This window comes from Anneissia japonica, unplaced genomic scaffold (genome assembly GCF_011630105.1).
Source record: "Anneissia japonica isolate Jap-2015-1 unplaced genomic scaffold, ASM1163010v1 scaffold288252_len263706_cov166, whole genome shotgun sequence".
Classification (NCBI taxonomy): Eukaryota; Metazoa; Echinodermata; class Crinoidea; order Comatulida; family Comatulidae; genus Anneissia; species Anneissia japonica.
In genome coordinates this window covers 38,850-56,473 of record NW_022703281.1, presented here as the reverse complement: position 1 = coordinate 56,473, position 17,624 = coordinate 38,850, and the positions used below count along the sequence as shown (strand labels likewise).

Here is a 17,624-nt window from a genome sequence, read left to right as displayed (position 1 = left end):
AATTTTTTAATTAAACAAATTTATTAAAATAAATAAGAAACCCTCATGGTTTTGTTTTAGAGTCAAATCTAAAATAAATCTTATTCAAATTTAAATGTCATTCTCTGCAAATTTCCTCCGTAATTAGCAATGTTTTTTGGGGAATGTGAGTGTAATTTACATGTAGACTGATATATGAATCTAATGACATACCAAATCCGAAATAAACGTCTACTGAAAAAGATCTGTCGTAGAAACAATTGCTTTGAGTTCCTTTTTCATTTCAGGTTGATTACAATAGATTTTTAAGTATTCATATGGCGATAATGCACTTTATTAAAACAATGGAAGGCGTAACTATCACTTTATCTAACATTTTACTGGTGTGTCATTTTAATTAATAGATAATCTCCATAACAACGCTATTGGGACTATGCTTTGTACGGAAATCGTTGCATTATTTATTAACTTTTTGTCCCACATTGCATTGTGGGATGGATACATGACATGGATGTTTTAAATTCACGGTGCTCACACAGACGGAAATCAAATTCTCCTTGTCGCTGTAACATGCGGAGAAGGTGATTTCCCTCTGTACGTCTAGCCATGGGTTCCTCCATGGCCTAGCTACTGCGTGATGTTCATCTGTTCGCCTTGAATGATTGAGCCCAAGGCTGTTCGTAGCTGACATTAACATGACAATAAACAGAAAATAGCGATCTTGTTGACATTATCTGTGTGAAATATTTTGTAAAGACATCGTTAAGAGGTGAATGAGTAAAACTTTAGGTATTTTGTCAGACTTTCATTGAAATTTTAACTGGTCATGCGGACTTGTTATTGGGATAATTAACAGGTCCGCCATGCATTTTACTAGCCATTGGCCGGCGGACCAGTGTTATTTTGAACCCTGCGGAGGCCATTTGGCCTTGCCCATAAAATCCCCAAATTCGAGGCCTGCCACCTCAGTCCCACAATGGTTGGGCCTGAGGTATGAAATGGTTATGTCAAATATAATATTAAAATATTTTGCGGTATACTTTAAACAAGAATCAATTGATGAGAACATGCCTACAACAAATGAGAAGAGAAGCAACTGAACTGATATGTGTGTATCTAATAATTATATCTTAAATCATATTACAAGATAAGTTTCTCAAATAATTCATGAATAATAATATAGGTTTTCAATACAATCTCTCAGAGCACTGTTACACACAAAAATAACCAAATTAAAAAAAAAAGACAAATTGATATTGAAAAGACATACATAAAACATACATAAAATAATATGCATATAAACATTTAGTTAAAATTAACAATAGTTAATAATAATTATATAATTGGGCTTTCTCATGTGTTTTGATACTTCCTGTTGTCAAAAAAAAAAATTACCTTTGCAAAATTAGAGTATGAAACTGCTGTTCCAACCAAAGTCTCAATTTAAGGTATAGCCGAGGTGGGCATAAAAAATGGGTCACAGGGCTAAAGTGAAATTTTGAATTAACACTTAGGGACACTCTGCACTATTTAATGTGCTGGTTTATACTCAGTTCCAATATTCCTTTTACAGATGTCCTGGCCAACAAAAGGTTTTCTAACTGAAGATGGTAGGTGGGCTGCACATAGAGGGTTTATAATTTATGTTCACGGGGCCGCAACAAAAGTACCGTTAGGCCTCATGTGGCCCCCCCTCCCCCAAGTCCACACTCTGCCCACCAGTGAGGTATAGTGAATGGAGTTTTCAGAGGTGAAACAAATTCGAAGGCAAACATCTTAACATTCAAAATAAAGCTTGGATAATTACCTCCATGGCTAACTTCAGAAGAACATTACAGTCATCCGTAAAGACAGTGCAGCCTGGGTTGTTTAACCGGAAGGCTTGTGCTGCAGGCTCTTCCTTCTCTATGGCCCAGTGGCTTTCTGCAATCCCTGCTGCATGGAATCCCTCAGACAGGCCTAGAAACGAATAATGTAATGGTCTTTTAAATAATGGTATGAACCTTGAATGTGATGATACAAGTATCATCAGTACATCCTAAATTCTACTAAGCTTCAAATACCATTTATTGTTTGCCCAACATACACATGTTAAATTTATTTTAATAAGCACATGGTGTTTATTGTTCTTCTGGGGATTTTGAGGGGAAGTTTATTCAAGGGAAGCATTAATTTTTTCTCCTAAAATGGATACATATTTATATATGCAAATACGCTTCCTTTCATTTACTTGGAAATTACGTAGACCACAACACATTCTTATCGAAAACAATTACTGTATGATCATAGATCCCAGGCTATGCCATGCTCAAACCAGCAACATGTGACTAAAACAAGGAAAAATTGACTTTCTGATGTAGTTATACTCTCTACCTGATAAGGTTTAAATGATAGGTCTTTTACTGGAATCAAATTACTATTGCAAAAGTTATGAGTAAAAGTATTATGGCTTCTCTGTACATAAAATACTGACACATTCTTATCCTGACACATTCTTATCCTAACTACTAAGCAATATTTAGCGACAGTACGCTGGCTTTGAGATGTCAAGCCTCATATGTCTACCGGCCTTATTCATGGTTTATTATGACAAAAGGCAAAGATCGGTCCCTCACTCCCTAACATCCAGAGTCTACATTCTTCAAAAAGAGGACATCCTAGTTTATATCATGTTGGAAAAATATTATTTCACTATAATGTACTGTATATGTTATTGTCAGTTTAACAAGAAAACATCAGCAGCAACAAAGGTTTTTCGTACCTCCACACCCAGCAAACACATCCAAACACCTAAGTTTGTGGTGCTTCTGTGTCGCCTCGGTCTTCTTGGGAGAGGGCACGGATGAAGACTTGCCTTTGCCTTTACCCTTCCCCTTTCCTTTACCCTGTTAGATTAAAAAATTATAAGTTATATGTATATGGGTGAATGTTCAGAGGCCAAAAACAACGTATCTTTATCAAAGATTAATAATAAATCAAGCTTTAACTAAACCAGTATATATCATAGAAAACTAACAAAAAAAAAATACAATGCACGATTACTGAGACGAGTCACTATACTTTTTGTATTCTTTGAATGAAAACACAATTATTACCTCTATTGCCAAGGGCTTTTTACACTTTTGTATTTGGCATACCATATTTATTGGAATATGCCTTGAGGCATTTATTGTTGAGAAACATTTATGAGGGGAAAGTTGTTTGAGGGAGGCCTGTATTATTTTTGGAGTAAAATGGATACATATACTCAAATAAACACCCCTTAATTGTTACTGTAAATATTGAATTACAACACATAATCGCTGTTGAAATGTGTTACTGCACGATCATAAAGACTTACTGATCACAACCAGGATAGAAAAAAAAGTACTACTGGAGTAGAACATAATAGAATGTGTTGAGAGTGACTTTGCTTCCATAGTTTTGTTGACAATCGTTTAAGAAAAGGGGGTAGGGCAGTAATTTAAGGGAGGCATTTATTCCAAATGAGGCTCTGGAGAGAGATTCTTCTTAGAAGAGGGGCGCTTATTCAAAACAGGGCATTTTTTCAAATGAATACGATATTAGTACTTTTCAATACTAGCATTTGGGATATAGGTCACACTATGCACTATACCTTGCCCCTGTTGATGGTTCCTCTGGCCTGAGTTGGGGGATCCTCAAACTGCTTTGTTTCACTGTTGTAAGCCTGAAAATTCATAGTTCAGAAGAAGAAATTTTAAACTAATTATTAGTTATATTTAATTTTTTCACAGGTAAAATAGGAGGTATTAAGCAATAATAATACCTGTTTTCTGTGTTGTTTATTATTTACGACAAAAAAAAATCATAAAAATAATTTAAAACAAAATTATCTTGCTCATTTTGAAGTAACATAGTTTTTTTTTTTTAATCTAATAGTTTCTAAGCTCAACTTGATAATGTTTGTTACTTGAAAATAAGTAAATTAATTCAAAAATGATTTTTACAATTTTTTGTATTTTTCCGGGGACAATACATCTTTAATAATAATATATAATGCATGAAGCTTATCCATATGCACTTATGAGATGTGTTTTCTTTATAATACTATTTCATATAGGTGTATTTATAATGCATACTTTTGTAATTACACATGCTAAGTAACCAACCCAGGCTTAGCGGTGGATTCAGCATTTTCCCAACAGGTGGTCAATCGTCCACCTCAGTCTCAACTATGGTAGGGCTGTGGTGAAAACAAATTCAGGATATATCGCCTTTAGATGTCCGAAAATGGAATTTTCAGGACAGTTGTCGCTGGCTTAGAAAATGATTCTAAGCTAGTCCACTTCTGCCTAAGTTATATTTGAGGCCAGTGCAATGTGAGCTATTTCTTCAGCCTTGAAATATATTATTTATAAAAAAAAAGGTAAAGTGTTCAAAAAAGCTAACCTCAAGAAAGTAGAATCTATTTTCACCAGCGGTGGAGTACTCTTGGACAGTCTCGGCCAGGTCTTCTCCATACACCACCATACACTTCCCTTGCACCCACGTCAACTCAACAATCGCCTCTGCAAAAAAAAAAAAGTACCAATGATTTCCCACTATTTACGTCACCCTCTAATTAATCTACAATTCTGTAGAACTGGCAGAACAATTTTGTTAATCAAATAAAATAAAGTCCACCTTTCATGATTTCATACTTACAGACTGAACCCAATTTTCAAGTCAATGTCACTGCGCATTTTGTGAGTGAAGGAAAATAATTAGGCCTAGTTACCTTCATTACTCCAGTACAACATGTTGCGATCAACATGGTAACCAGCGGTCACGCCTTTATGTGTATCGTGAGAACGGTAGAACTTGTTAACCAGCAACTTGATAACTTCGCTGCCTTTCTTCTTGTAGATGTGCTTAATACGTCCGATACGGAATGGTGGTGGGCATTCCAAGTTACTCCCCTTCACATAATCGGAGGTTTTTCGGTAATACTCAGGATACAGGTCTTCATCCTATTGTGAATATGGAATTAATGTAAAAGGATGAAATAAAGAGGATCGGTCCTATTGTTTTTTTTACAGTATGCCTATTCTTACATATATAAATATATTTTAAATATTACTACATTAAAATAGCTAATTATCTTTATATATATACATACACTCTAGGTATAACTACAAATTTTGAAATTGTTTGTGAGATAAGCGCATATATTTCTGGTCCAGTTCTGAGACTCTGCTAAGTCATTTAAGTCTATTCATATTCATACTATTCTTATTTGTTTTTAAATGTTTAAAATAAACAAAATTTAACAAATCTGGCAACTAAAGTCAAAAAATAAAATTGAAGTATTGAGAAATAGCATGCTTCTATCAACTTAAAGCCAGGCTCTGTAGGGAAAAATAATTATATTTTGTATAACTAACTTGACCTAAACTCCGTGGCGATCTTCCACTTGTCTTTGACAAAAAAACTGTTGTACGCCTATATTCATGATGTGCCTATATATGGTTATAATGTGATGTCATCATCACAATACTGAGGCATGATGTTTTTGTCAAAAAAAAATGTGATAGTTTGGAAAGGGCTCAAGACACTGACGGGGGTGCTTCATGGTGAAACACTCAGAAATTGTTAATAAGATAGATTTTTCAATATTTAAAAATCTGTATCTTGTCAAACTCTCCCGAGCCTGGTCTTAAAACATTCAGTCTTCAACAGTATATGACAGCAAATATTTGGAATTTTTTTTAAGTATCTACAAATACCAACCAAAGAAATTTTGACTCATCCCAATTGTTATATTTTCTAAGTTGGAACGTACCACTTCTTTTTTGACATATTTTCTTGTTGGTGGTTTTGGCTTGATGGCAAATGAGAAGGCATCTGGATTTAGGTAGACTGAATCGCCTACTTTGTACTCAACTCCGTCAAATAGACAGCATCTAGAAAATAGATAAAAAAATTCTGGATTGTGTTTTCTAGATATGACCTGACCCCCAAAAATAAACAAAAGGGAATAATGCGACAAAAATCAAGCAAAAATCTAAAATTTCCCAAAATGACTGGGAAATTATTCTTCATGAAAGTGACTGACAACATGAAATATTAACAAACAAAAGCTTCAGTTCTGCACAGATTATCAAATTTCTTTGACAAAAAACTGTTGCTTCTTTTCGTTAAGGGGCTATACAAATTGCAAATTATTATCATTATTATTAGTATGCCCATATTTAGTCATGATGTGCATATATGTGGTGATGATGACATCATGACCATATTTAGGTATGTCACATGTTTTTGTCAAATTACATTTGACAGGCTGGACAGGGAATTAGGACAAAGGAACCCAAGAGGTTAAATCAAACAAACCTGATGCTCAATTATCACATTCCAAGACAAAACAACCCCTCCCCCCTCAGCTACAAACACTCCATCACCCAAGAATACAAGAATAATACCATGATATTTATTACAATACACATCACTCACCAACAAAAACACTTGACACTCACTCTTACACACCACCCCCCTGTCAATGAGATAATGTTAATGTTTATTGCACAATTCCAGCCCTTACAGCATTACTGTCCCTGTCAGTAAACAACATTCCACTCCCTATTATTCATAAACATGTTTGACATTTCAAATAACTCACCCATAATATGTTTTGTTATTTCCTCCATCTTCTATTTCTGTTTCATCATAGGCTTTAGGGGTGTCTTTCTGAAGAATGGAAAATGTTAGCATCTAATGAATATGTTCAATGTTTTTAAGTATTAATTCAATCCTATATGCAATGACCACCATGTAATGTATAGAATATAACTATACTAATGGTTCAACTTTAACCTTCATTAGTCTATTGGACCCTTTCTCACAAATACGATGCTCAACTTCAACCATTTATCTAATGGATTAGTTTGTCATTGAGAAAGGGGCATAAATTACCTCATTTTGTTCCTCTAGTCTAACACAGCAGGGGCAGAACCTATATTCCGGGACATTAGATGTGTTCTTGGTTACAGGAACATCAACAAAACGTGCCGTCGTTGCTTCATAAAACTTCTGGTAAAAGAACGTCTTGCCATCGTCTTTTTCAATTACTTGATCAGAATTAAAGTCTTCTATCCCGCCAATCATGAACCAATCGGGTGACGGTTCCTTGAAAATAATCTGTTAAGATACAATACAAACTAAGTAAACCCAAAAGTTCATTTGGGTAACATATTTCTCTACATCACATCAGCAGTAGGTCAAAGAGTACAATCATTGAACTATTAAGGTACTATGATTGTACTATTGAAATTAACCAGAAACCTAAATTTACTTCTAGTATAATAGTGTGTACCTATAAATGTTTTTTTTTTTTAAATTTTCTGTAGTATTAAAACATGCTTTTTCAAAAATGGCAAATAGAAAACATGGTAATAAACAGGTGGTACACATTATTAACAAATAGTAGTTAAATTAAAGTTAATTAAAAAATACTAAGAATTCCATCACAATTGGTTAGAGAACTGCTGTGTTTTTATACTTTTTATTATTATCTAGTATAAATATCAGAGTACACAAAAATGATAAAAACACTTCCAGTCAATGGAGGGTTTTTATCATTTTTATCGTTCTCTAGTATACAAATCAGGGTTCACATCAAGTTTCTTAAAAATGTTATGCTCAAGTTAATAATTTGTATGTTACTGCAAAATTAGCAAGTTAATCTTAAAACAATACAACTTTACCATGAATTTCAAGAAAAAATTTTTATCCATGTAATGTTATTACTATCTATATATTTTTCGTACGTACCTTACATTTAGAATTGACAGACCCTAAATATGTATCCTGGCATTCATCAACAACAAACACCTCCAAATTGTCCGAGGTCTCACCAAGCACCGTCTCCGACCCGTACCTGTGGAAGGTAGATTTACAATAAAAAGATGAGGGGAAGGGTTCAGAGATGACGTTGATAGAAAGCCGTTGGTCGTGTGTGAGAATAAATTACTCTCTACACTTACAGAAAGGTGAGTAAAGATTGGATCAATACCCTACATCTAATGAGCTAAGCTCAGGAGGAGTGTGGGAGAGTATAGTTAGTTCTTAGGACCTCTTTGCTCTTGTTTTCCCCCTCCCACAATTTGCTTTCCCCTAAGTTCACAATGGTCCCAGGGAAGATATTCAAACTTTTTCTGATGATGAAAATATTAGAGAAAAAAAAATTAGTCGAAACTGGGCCACGATGACAGTGATGTCATTAAGTAACAATGAAAGGAGCTACACTAAACCCTAGGCAAAAACTAAAAGCAGCCTAGCTTAGTTTATTAATGACTCTCAGTATATTGCATAACCTTGTTGGGGGAGTGTAATGTGATTCGTGTGTTAAGCATTACATATCACAGGTGCCTATTACTATTCTTTTCATTATGTAAATTAGGTGGTCCTCATCTTCTATGCTCAGCTGACCCTTGTTTATGTAAACGCAATCATGTCTTGACTTACAGAAACCACTGTGCGTGGAACATTGGCTCATCATTGCCCTCTTCCTGCCACATGGACATCACACGCGCTAAAAATAACGGCTTACTGGGATCATCTGGATTCACACGCACACAGTCACCAATGTCCACCTAAAAAAAAAGAGTCAATAATATGTTTTAACAGGATTTCATTGAAAAATGAGTCTTATCCTTGTATCTAAAGTTTGAAATACACTACCAAGATTTCATCAGAATTCACAATGTTTGAATAGACTTCCTACAGGTGGAGCTAAGAAAAAATGGGTTTTTTCTTTTTTTTTTTTTTGGGGGGGGGGGATGGTTGGATATCTAGCTGATAGGTGACCAGATTTTAGCACCATAGATGATGCAATGTGACTACAATATATACATATTTTTTAATGCATTATTATTCATAAGCCAAGAAATACTCACACCTAGGGCTGAAACAGCACAGACCAGTTCACAACCCTTCAACATTGCAATCCGTGGTATCTAAGCAGACTTCCAAATTAAACATCTATTTCAGCCTTGTGGTTAGCACTTTATCAATCAAAACGCTTTGTGTAAGCGATGGCTGGTAAAGGATCATAGTATTAGGCCTAAGAATTTAGTAAAATAAATTACTTTCACTAAAGGAAGCGCGAGTGCTGTGAATAGCTGATTTTTACCTGTTCATCATTTATTAGCACCGACGAATAGTATGTGTGATCGCCTTCAATTGATACCGGGTCCCCTCTCCACATCACCTTAGTCTGAAATAATATTAACAGTTTCAGAATACATAAAGAATCTACAATTTTGAAATACATGTATGAACAAATATGCTTGATAATCAGGCAGATACAAAGATATAAATATACTGATATGCAGATGAACATAAATCCTACCTTTCTTTTCTTTAGTGGTGAGCCTAGCTTTCTCTTCTTTTTCTTCTGAGCTTCTAAATCCACATTCTCCTTGTCAATGTCCTCAACGTCATCATTATCTTCTGCTTCCTGGACTGCCATATTTGGACATCTGATAAATAAAAATAAAATAGAAAAATTAAAGACACTATAGCCGGCATACCACCAAAACAATTATAAAATAGAGCATACAAATATGTAAATTCATTTTTTTCTACACATTATAAATTGTAAATATTATTTCATTTAATTTCTAATCAAATTTCTTTGAGAGTTACTATAATATTCAACTAAATATATGTTGAACAGCCTCATGTTTTATATGTTAATGTATTTACCGTCTGTTGATACATGCTTGCTTAGCCCGTCCTGTCCCTCCAAACTTGATCATGTCCCTACAAGATGTGCATTTCCCACAGTCTGGAAGTTGGCATTTCTATAAAAAAAAAATCATTTCAAGTGTTACAAACACATTTTACTTGATTTAAATATAAATATAAATTATAAAGATTTCTATAAATTGTTTAAATAAATAATAATTAATATTACCAACAATGAGGGTGGGGCAAGAGGGTGTTTGTGTGACTGCCACACTTAGGGATGCCATGCATGGGGCTGCCATGCAAGGGACGATCACTAGACAGGGGCTGCAATAGCATGTGACTATAACACATAGGGCTACAGCATATGGGAGTGTGCATGGGGCTATAACACATAGGGCTGCCATACATAGGGCTACAACACATGAGACTGCCATATGTAGGTCTACAACACATGGGGCTACCATGCATGGGGATATAACACATGGGGACTGCCATACATGAGGCTATAACACATGGGGCTGCTATACATGGGGCTGCTATACATGGGGCTATAACACATGGGGTTGCCATACATAGGGCTACAACACATGGGGCTGCCATACATGGGGCTATAACACATGGGGTTGCCATACGTAGGGCTACAACACATGGGGCTGCCATGCATAGGGCTACAGCACATGAGGCTGTCATGCATGGGGTTATAACACACGGGGCTGCCATGCATGGGGCTATAACACATGGGGCTGCCATACATGGGACTATAACACATGGGGCTGCCATACATGGGGCTATGACACATGGGGCTGCCATACATGGGGCTATAACACATGGGGTTGCCATACATAGGGCAACAACACATGGAGTTGCTATGCACTATAGGGCTAGAAGGTGCTATGCGCGAGATTACCATTTTAACCGCGAAAACAATACTTACATCACACAATCCACATCTTTGTCGTCGAGGTCCCGCTGTCTCCTTATCCTTCAGCATCTCATCCTGAAACAGCATATCAAAGATGTTGCAAACAAGGGGAGTTACCGTCGCCATCGTTTGTTTCTGCAACTCTTTTCGTTTTTTTAAAGATACACCTCGAGCTGCACGTCTGCAAAATGTAAATGTTGATTAAGAAATTAACTACATACTAATTAAAAAAATAATTTCATGATTTCACATCTAACTACAAATAAAATAAGGTCACTTGAAATACAGCCAACTGTACAATGCCAAATGGAAACTATAAAAGTATGTGAACAACTTAAAATACTGTATAATTATGCATATTCATTGACAGGGCAAACAAGACCATGATTATTCAATATTCCAAATATCCAACTTATTAAGGTGGGGAAAAGAGCTAGTTTGCACCCCTCCCTCTCCAGTCACTTAATCATCAAGCCCCCTCCATCATTCCCACCCCACACCCCCACGTCAATTAAGCCATTGAATTTAATATTAATGTAAAGAATCAAGCAATTTAAAATGACTATTTTCGTATATTTTGATGAATTTATGAGGATACTTTAATAGATTTGTTATATAAAAACATAAATTTCATTTTAAAATGATTTATAGAGAGTTGTTATAATATCTAATACATTTAAGTGTTTTCAATTTCACAATAAAATGTAAAATGTTACTTAATTATGTTTCATCATTATAATATATTTACCTCTTGCCTAAAGTAACGCCAGCCAACTTAATGAGATCTCTCATACATGGGGTCGTGATCAGTAGGGTCTCATCCTCATCAGCTGCCTCATCAAAACTCTCAACCTGCAAACAAAATCATAATACATCTATTTTAAATCATCTTTTTTTTCCAACCTTGATATATCAGGCCTGATGTTACCGTCAATATTGACGAGAGGTCGTCATTAGGTATTTAATTAATTTAAAATCCATGAAATACTCGGACAAATTATAACTTACTACATATATAATTTTTAAATATTTTTTTCAATAATCCAGGATAAAAAAGTTTTGTATAGGTATTAAGGTTAATAAGCATCAACAAGTGTATATATCTATCATGATCAACCAGTGTGTTCAGATAACAGAAAGGTTATTGATAATAATAATACTGTGTTTGTTTTACCTGTTCAACCACGAACTGAGCATGACGAAGGAGGGAGTCTTCAGTAAAGCTACTGCATCCATCTGGAGGTACAGTTGTCTGGACAAAAAAGAATGAAAAAGAAAAACAGTAACCAATTGTGGTGAAGACCAGCCAAACCAGTCACACCTCGCCAATCGTGTTTTGGAGATAATGGCCAAAACAGGTGGAATGTCAATATTTTTGAAGTCTATTTTATTGCAATAAACTAAAATTTATATATCAATGCATAATATGTGGTTATTTTCCCCCATTTTAGATGTTAAAACCACATCTTTTAATGATTTGGTGATGGTCTCTGCCTGAAAAATGGCCAAAAACGTAAACTTTGAAGGCTGATTTCTCAAATACTGTTCTTTAAACAGCTGTATGTTTAAATTCCTGTAACTTCATAATGAATTGTTGGATTTAAATGATTCTTTTTCCATTGTATAACTTTCATTTTTCTATAAAACCCTGTATTAAAAACTAAAAATGAATTTTTTCTGGAGTGACTAGTTTTTCTAGTGTTGCCACAATTATTCATCATTTTAAGGTAACTAACTTTCAGTTTAAAAAATGTTTTAATTCAATTCAAATCCACTTCATATTACTACAACCACAATCACCACTATCACCTCCAAAACCAATTTTTCTCTCATCATCACCTTGGTTCTGGTGGGTAAGTTACCATCTCTTACCTGGATCTTATTGACAAGGTCTTCATAGTCAGTGTCGGTATCCACATTTTTCTGCAGGAACTCAATCACAATCTTGCTCATGAATATCTTCTCCTGCATTGCTTGGTAGATAGGCTTGTAGGCCTCACTTGGAGACATGAGCACGTACTCAGCATATGCTAAAAATAAAATAAATCAAACACAGGTTATACATTGATTTAAGTTATTTTTATTGATACAGAGATGATATACAATTTCCTATATAAGACATTTATAGCATATAACTATTGATAAAAATAAAAACGGTATAATACTAAATAATGAAAATAAAAAATAAATATTTGAAGTTCATATATATTTTATATAAATATTTTGGCCATTTCTTATTATTAATAATGCCAACATCAGGCCTACTACGCTATATCCAGGGATGTAATTATGGTGGGCGGGGCTACCCAGTTTTTCATCCAGTCTAAAGCTAATTTCATGGCCCTCCACCCACCCTTATTAACCCACTTTTACATCCCTAACATCTACTATAAATAAAAATACTTACCAATACTTATTACTCAACAGAAATTAAGAAATATAATTGTTATTAAAATCTATATTTTGATTTAGTCAAATTAACACTATATTAGTATTTATATCTAGCCACCCTTAACTTTAAAGTAATTGCTTGGTTGAAAATGTTGTTAAAAACAATAAGAACAATATTTTGATGTACATACCTGTACCAAATCCAATCAGACATTTCTCACCACCATCAAAACCCGCTGTCCACCATTCATTAATCGGGCCGAGAGCTCTTGTGGCAACACCACCTAAGCACATAGAAAAAAATAAAATTAAGTTGATGAGACAGAAAGGAAAAGGCGGGGTTGAAGAATTCTTGGCTACCTGTGTGACAGGTAAACTAACGTTAATCTTTATCCTCACTTATAAGTTTTATGTGACTAATATCTATACATATTTGGGCGCAATTATGACATCATCACCTATCAAGTCTCACACACTCGGTGTATTCAAAGTCGCTCTTAAACTGTGTACCAAAGCACCATCGCCAAGACAAAATACTACGAGCACCACAAGCAAGGATGTTGGAATGGCCCCATATAAATGCAATGAGTGATTGATTGATTGAAAACCTCATGCATAAACGTAATACTGCTATTTGTAGGCTTATTATTTATACTCTCACTGAACTTCCGTCCATAAGTTTATCTTACATCATTCTTTTCCCAATAGAACTGACACTGACGCTGTGAATAATGTTGTTGCTATAGCAGAAAGCAATGTCAGATATGATCAAAGAACTCATCCATGCTGCCACACGTTGGTGGACATGACACAAATAGGCTTGTATTGGAGACGGTCTGAAATGTATTTGTTTATTTTTTTTAATGCAGATTTTAGAGATTTTTAGTTGTACAAATACTACCCTAAAGTGACAGGGAACGCATTTCCAGGCACAGGGTTGGAGTTTTTAAAATGTAAGTCTCACACATGAAATTTCTTTAAACTTGGAATCTCTATATATGGGCAAATCTCGCAATTTAATCACACAAAATTAGATACTGTGCACAGAGCTTTAAATGGCTAGATAAAATACCTTCAATAGCAGGGTTCTCATCATATATTGGCTTAACGTGTCCACTGAAGAACAGTTCCTTGTTCTTCTCAATCATCCCAGTATCAAACGGACAGAGATGGGTGTTCTTGTCATAGACACTAAAGTGGAAGAAAAAAGTGGAGTAAAATAGCAGGTACTTTATTTGGAATTTTTAAAAATCAAAATCCACAGGAGTGATGTTTTGACCTACGAGACGTGATATTGTACGGAATACTCAATACATTCCCAGAGAGTTGCAAAAAAAATCTCACAAGTGATTCAGGTGGGAATTGATCCCATGACCTCCAGATAACTAGCCTGGTGTCCTAACCATCAGACCACTGAGCTTGCACTTAGTGGCTAGTGTTAATAAAATTAAGATCAAATAACTAACAGAATTAGGGAAAACAAGTCAGGAAATTTAATAATTGAATAAATATACCATGTTTTTAGTTATTTAATCCGATATTTAAATTACAAATCAATGGTGATGTTGTTTCCAAAACCATAAAAAGATTACTCACCTGAAATTAGTGATTTTATGTTGAGGGCGCTCATCAGCACTGGCAATCTCAGCTTCTTCGCCAGTAAAGAGTGACAAACGAGCATCGGTTAGGGCAATAAACTCTTCAACCTATTAAGATAATACATATGTAATGTAATAACCTTTTCTATTTCATTGTATGTTGTTCCAACTGTTGCTGTTTCCATTTGCAACAGTTATGGACAATGTGAAAATATAAACATTGTATTAACATCAACTATCAACTTACTGCATCTTCCTGGTCACCAGGAAACATCTTCAGTTCGCGATCATCCAACAACTGACGACATTCTCGACAACGAGGTGGTGGCAGCTGCAAGTACAAAAAGAAATCCATTAATCACCATGGCTACATTGTAACTTTCCTATAAATCCAAGTTTACATTTGAATAAGCAACTACATCTGTGAGACATCTGTCTCTTATACACATCTAGATGTGTATAAGAGACAGGGTTATTTTCCCCCATTTTAGATGTTAAAACCACATCTTTTAATGATTTGGTGATGGTCTCTGCCTGAAAAATGGCCAAAAACGTAAACTTTGAAGGCTGATTTCTCAAATACTGTTCTTTAAACAGCTGTATGTTTAAATTCCTGTAACTTCATAATGAATTGTTGGATTTAAATGATTCTTTTTCCATTGTATAACTTTCATTTTTCTATAAAACCCTGTATTAAAAACTAAAAATGAAAATGAATATACTGTGTCTTCTGATTGTGAATAGGGCTGTACATTTGGAAACAATCTCCTCTTTCATAAAGAAAGTAATGTGTTCAATGTGCATGTGCGTTATTGCATAGAATAAATATCAACAATGTGTAGAGTTAAACTTGGGGTCTGTGAAGACATTTAACATGTCCGGGGAAGGGGGGAAGTTTGTGAATGTAAAAAGTTAGGGAACCACTGATGTAAAGACATCAACGGTTCAGCACACACAACATGACTGCCACCAGGGAACTCAGTTAAGCTTCTCTCATACAAATTGATATACCTGCTTTGGAGTTCTTCAGGTAGATGTTCGAACAGAAGCTTACTCTTTTTTTTGACAAACCCCTGGGAAGAAAATGTAAAAAAGCAGGGTTTAAAAAAATGAGTAAAAATATTGAACGATCAATATTTCAAAATCTCTGCCTAGCCAATGTTCATTATTATTTTACAAGCCAAATCTAGAAGGCCTGAGAGTAGGAAATTCTTGTTTCTAACACAACAAGGTAAGTTGGTGGTGTAAGGCTGATTGCCAAGTTGGGTCTGGGAAGCAGTGCCATTCTTGCCTTTTCAGTCACGTTGCCCTCTTGAAAATCATTTTCCAGTTCAAGTAAGCTGAAAGTAAACAGAAATACCTTAATAAAATTAGTAATTATGAACAGAATTAAATTAATATTCTCAATCAAAATCAGAACAAGGGAGTCTGATGGATGAATGGATGCAGTATACATACTTTTACACAAATGCTTTCAGAAAAAAATAAAAAAGGCTAGGCCTATGATTTTTGTACTGTATTGTTCAATCCATAACAACTGATTTCATGCAAAATAATAATAACAATAATGGCCATTTTATTGTGCCTTTTCCTTGAGGTTCCAAAGCGCTTGCATTTATACACATAGGGGCCTGAACCTCTTGAACCACAATAACTGCAGTTTGCTGTCAAATTATTAATTTCCAATTTCCTTTCTTATTATTTTTATATCTTAAATCAGTAATAACAATAACAGGACTTATGAAAGTTAAAATCACCTGGAAATATGATAGGCCTATGCGCAATTCCAGTGGGTCACTTTTATCTGGACTCTCTGGAGCGATCCCAGGTATTCGCGATGAATACCTTCGCGATTCATATATAAGACAGACTAGGCCTTCACTAGGCTTAATGCGCCTACTACTACTACCTAGCTAGGCCTTTGCATGTTTTTCTCAGTCTCAGACTCTCATAAATTGATTAGCCTGCTGCCTAGCCTAGCCGCGTAGCCTAAGGCTACTACTAACTACGCCTAGCATAGACTAGGCCTAGCCTACCTAACCTAGCCTAGCTAGGCTCTAGGCCTAGCCTCAGATACTCAAGACAATCAGTTCATAATATAAATAAACAATTATAATTCATATATTTTACCTTTCTTTAACCTGAATACTTAGCTGAAACTCAGTTTCAACTTTAGTTGGCATTGTTATTATTGAAGTAACACTGATTAAATGCTAACAACAGTTCCCACGGAATACACACACACGATCGCACTGATTTACTTCTTTCGCGCCAAACAACAAGAAAGGTCAGTTAAAATACCAATGAGCAAAACTACTTTTAACCAGGGTAAACACTAATTTAAATTTAATTCATTCCTTAAAATTATGTTACAAATATTCCATATTATATAGGTAGGTTTATCATATATAAAAACTTAAAAACAACATAACTTAACATAAAAATAACATACAGTAGTGATAAATTAGATATCAAGAATATTATTTTATTTGTATCTGTTCCACCAATGTCTACTTTTGGATTAGTCCATTGTATTGCTAACCTTGAAAGTTCAACAACCCAACCGGCCGACCTACCAAAATATCGCAACATGGAATGGCGGTGGATCCGAAATTCCGAACTCGTAGAATGAAGCTTACAATGATTAGGCCCTGTTTACAATGTATTTTTCAGTAATCATTTAGGCCTATTTGAAATGTAGCGACAAGGAAAATCTCAAATAGCTTAAGCAAGTAGGCTTTTTTTGATAACCAAGTTAAATTAGGGTCTAAAATTTGAGCATATTAAATTATTATGAATGGCCTGGGCCTGGCCGGACTAGCTCGCGTCTAGGCAGGCCATCCTCGGCTAGGCTAGCTAGGAGGAGGAGCCTAGGCCTAGTAGTTGTAGTACGCCACTACCTACTAGGGCCCCCTAGGCCTAACCTAGTCATAGGCTATACAGACAGGTCAAATACAACAGGGCAGGGTGGAACAAGCCTAGGCCTAGTTATTAGTAAGTAGTAAGCTAGGCCTAGCCCTCTTTGGATCTGGGCCAGATTGTCGAAA

At 35.2% G+C, this 17,624-nt stretch overlaps 1 protein-coding gene across 1 annotated transcript in view; it reads right to left on the bottom strand.

Moving 5' to 3' along the window:
- Nucleotides 1-16,852, bottom strand: part of LOC117104377 (DNA (cytosine-5)-methyltransferase PliMCI-like) — a 30,844-nt gene extending 13,992 nt beyond the window's left edge. Inside the window, exons 1-24 of the mRNA XM_033245201.1 lie at nt 16,708-16,852; nt 15,869-15,917; nt 15,534-15,650; nt 14,825-14,908; nt 14,576-14,685; nt 14,052-14,170; nt 13,171-13,263; nt 12,461-12,618; nt 11,763-11,840; nt 11,337-11,440; nt 10,601-10,769; nt 9,682-9,779; nt 9,326-9,455; nt 9,107-9,190; nt 8,440-8,567; nt 7,747-7,852; nt 6,889-7,113; nt 6,596-6,663; nt 5,762-5,882; nt 4,718-4,949; nt 4,390-4,508; nt 3,596-3,667; nt 2,741-2,864; nt 1,787-1,938 (exon numbers count right to left, since the gene is read on the bottom strand). Of these exons, the coding sequence (XP_033101092.1) occupies nt 1,787-1,938; nt 2,741-2,864; nt 3,596-3,667; nt 4,390-4,508; nt 4,718-4,949; nt 5,762-5,882; nt 6,596-6,663; nt 6,889-7,113; nt 7,747-7,852; nt 8,440-8,567; nt 9,107-9,190; nt 9,326-9,455; nt 9,682-9,779; nt 10,601-10,769; nt 11,337-11,440; nt 11,763-11,840; nt 12,461-12,618; nt 13,171-13,263; nt 14,052-14,170; nt 14,576-14,685; nt 14,825-14,908; nt 15,534-15,650; nt 15,869-15,917; nt 16,708-16,760 (2,793 nt within the window). The 5' untranslated portion in view covers nt 16,761-16,852. The remainder of the gene's footprint in view (nt 1-1,786; nt 1,939-2,740; nt 2,865-3,595; nt 3,668-4,389; nt 4,509-4,717; nt 4,950-5,761; nt 5,883-6,595; nt 6,664-6,888; nt 7,114-7,746; nt 7,853-8,439; nt 8,568-9,106; nt 9,191-9,325; nt 9,456-9,681; nt 9,780-10,600; nt 10,770-11,336; nt 11,441-11,762; nt 11,841-12,460; nt 12,619-13,170; nt 13,264-14,051; nt 14,171-14,575; nt 14,686-14,824; nt 14,909-15,533; nt 15,651-15,868; nt 15,918-16,707) is intronic.
- Nucleotides 16,853-17,624: the final 772 nt, after the last annotated feature.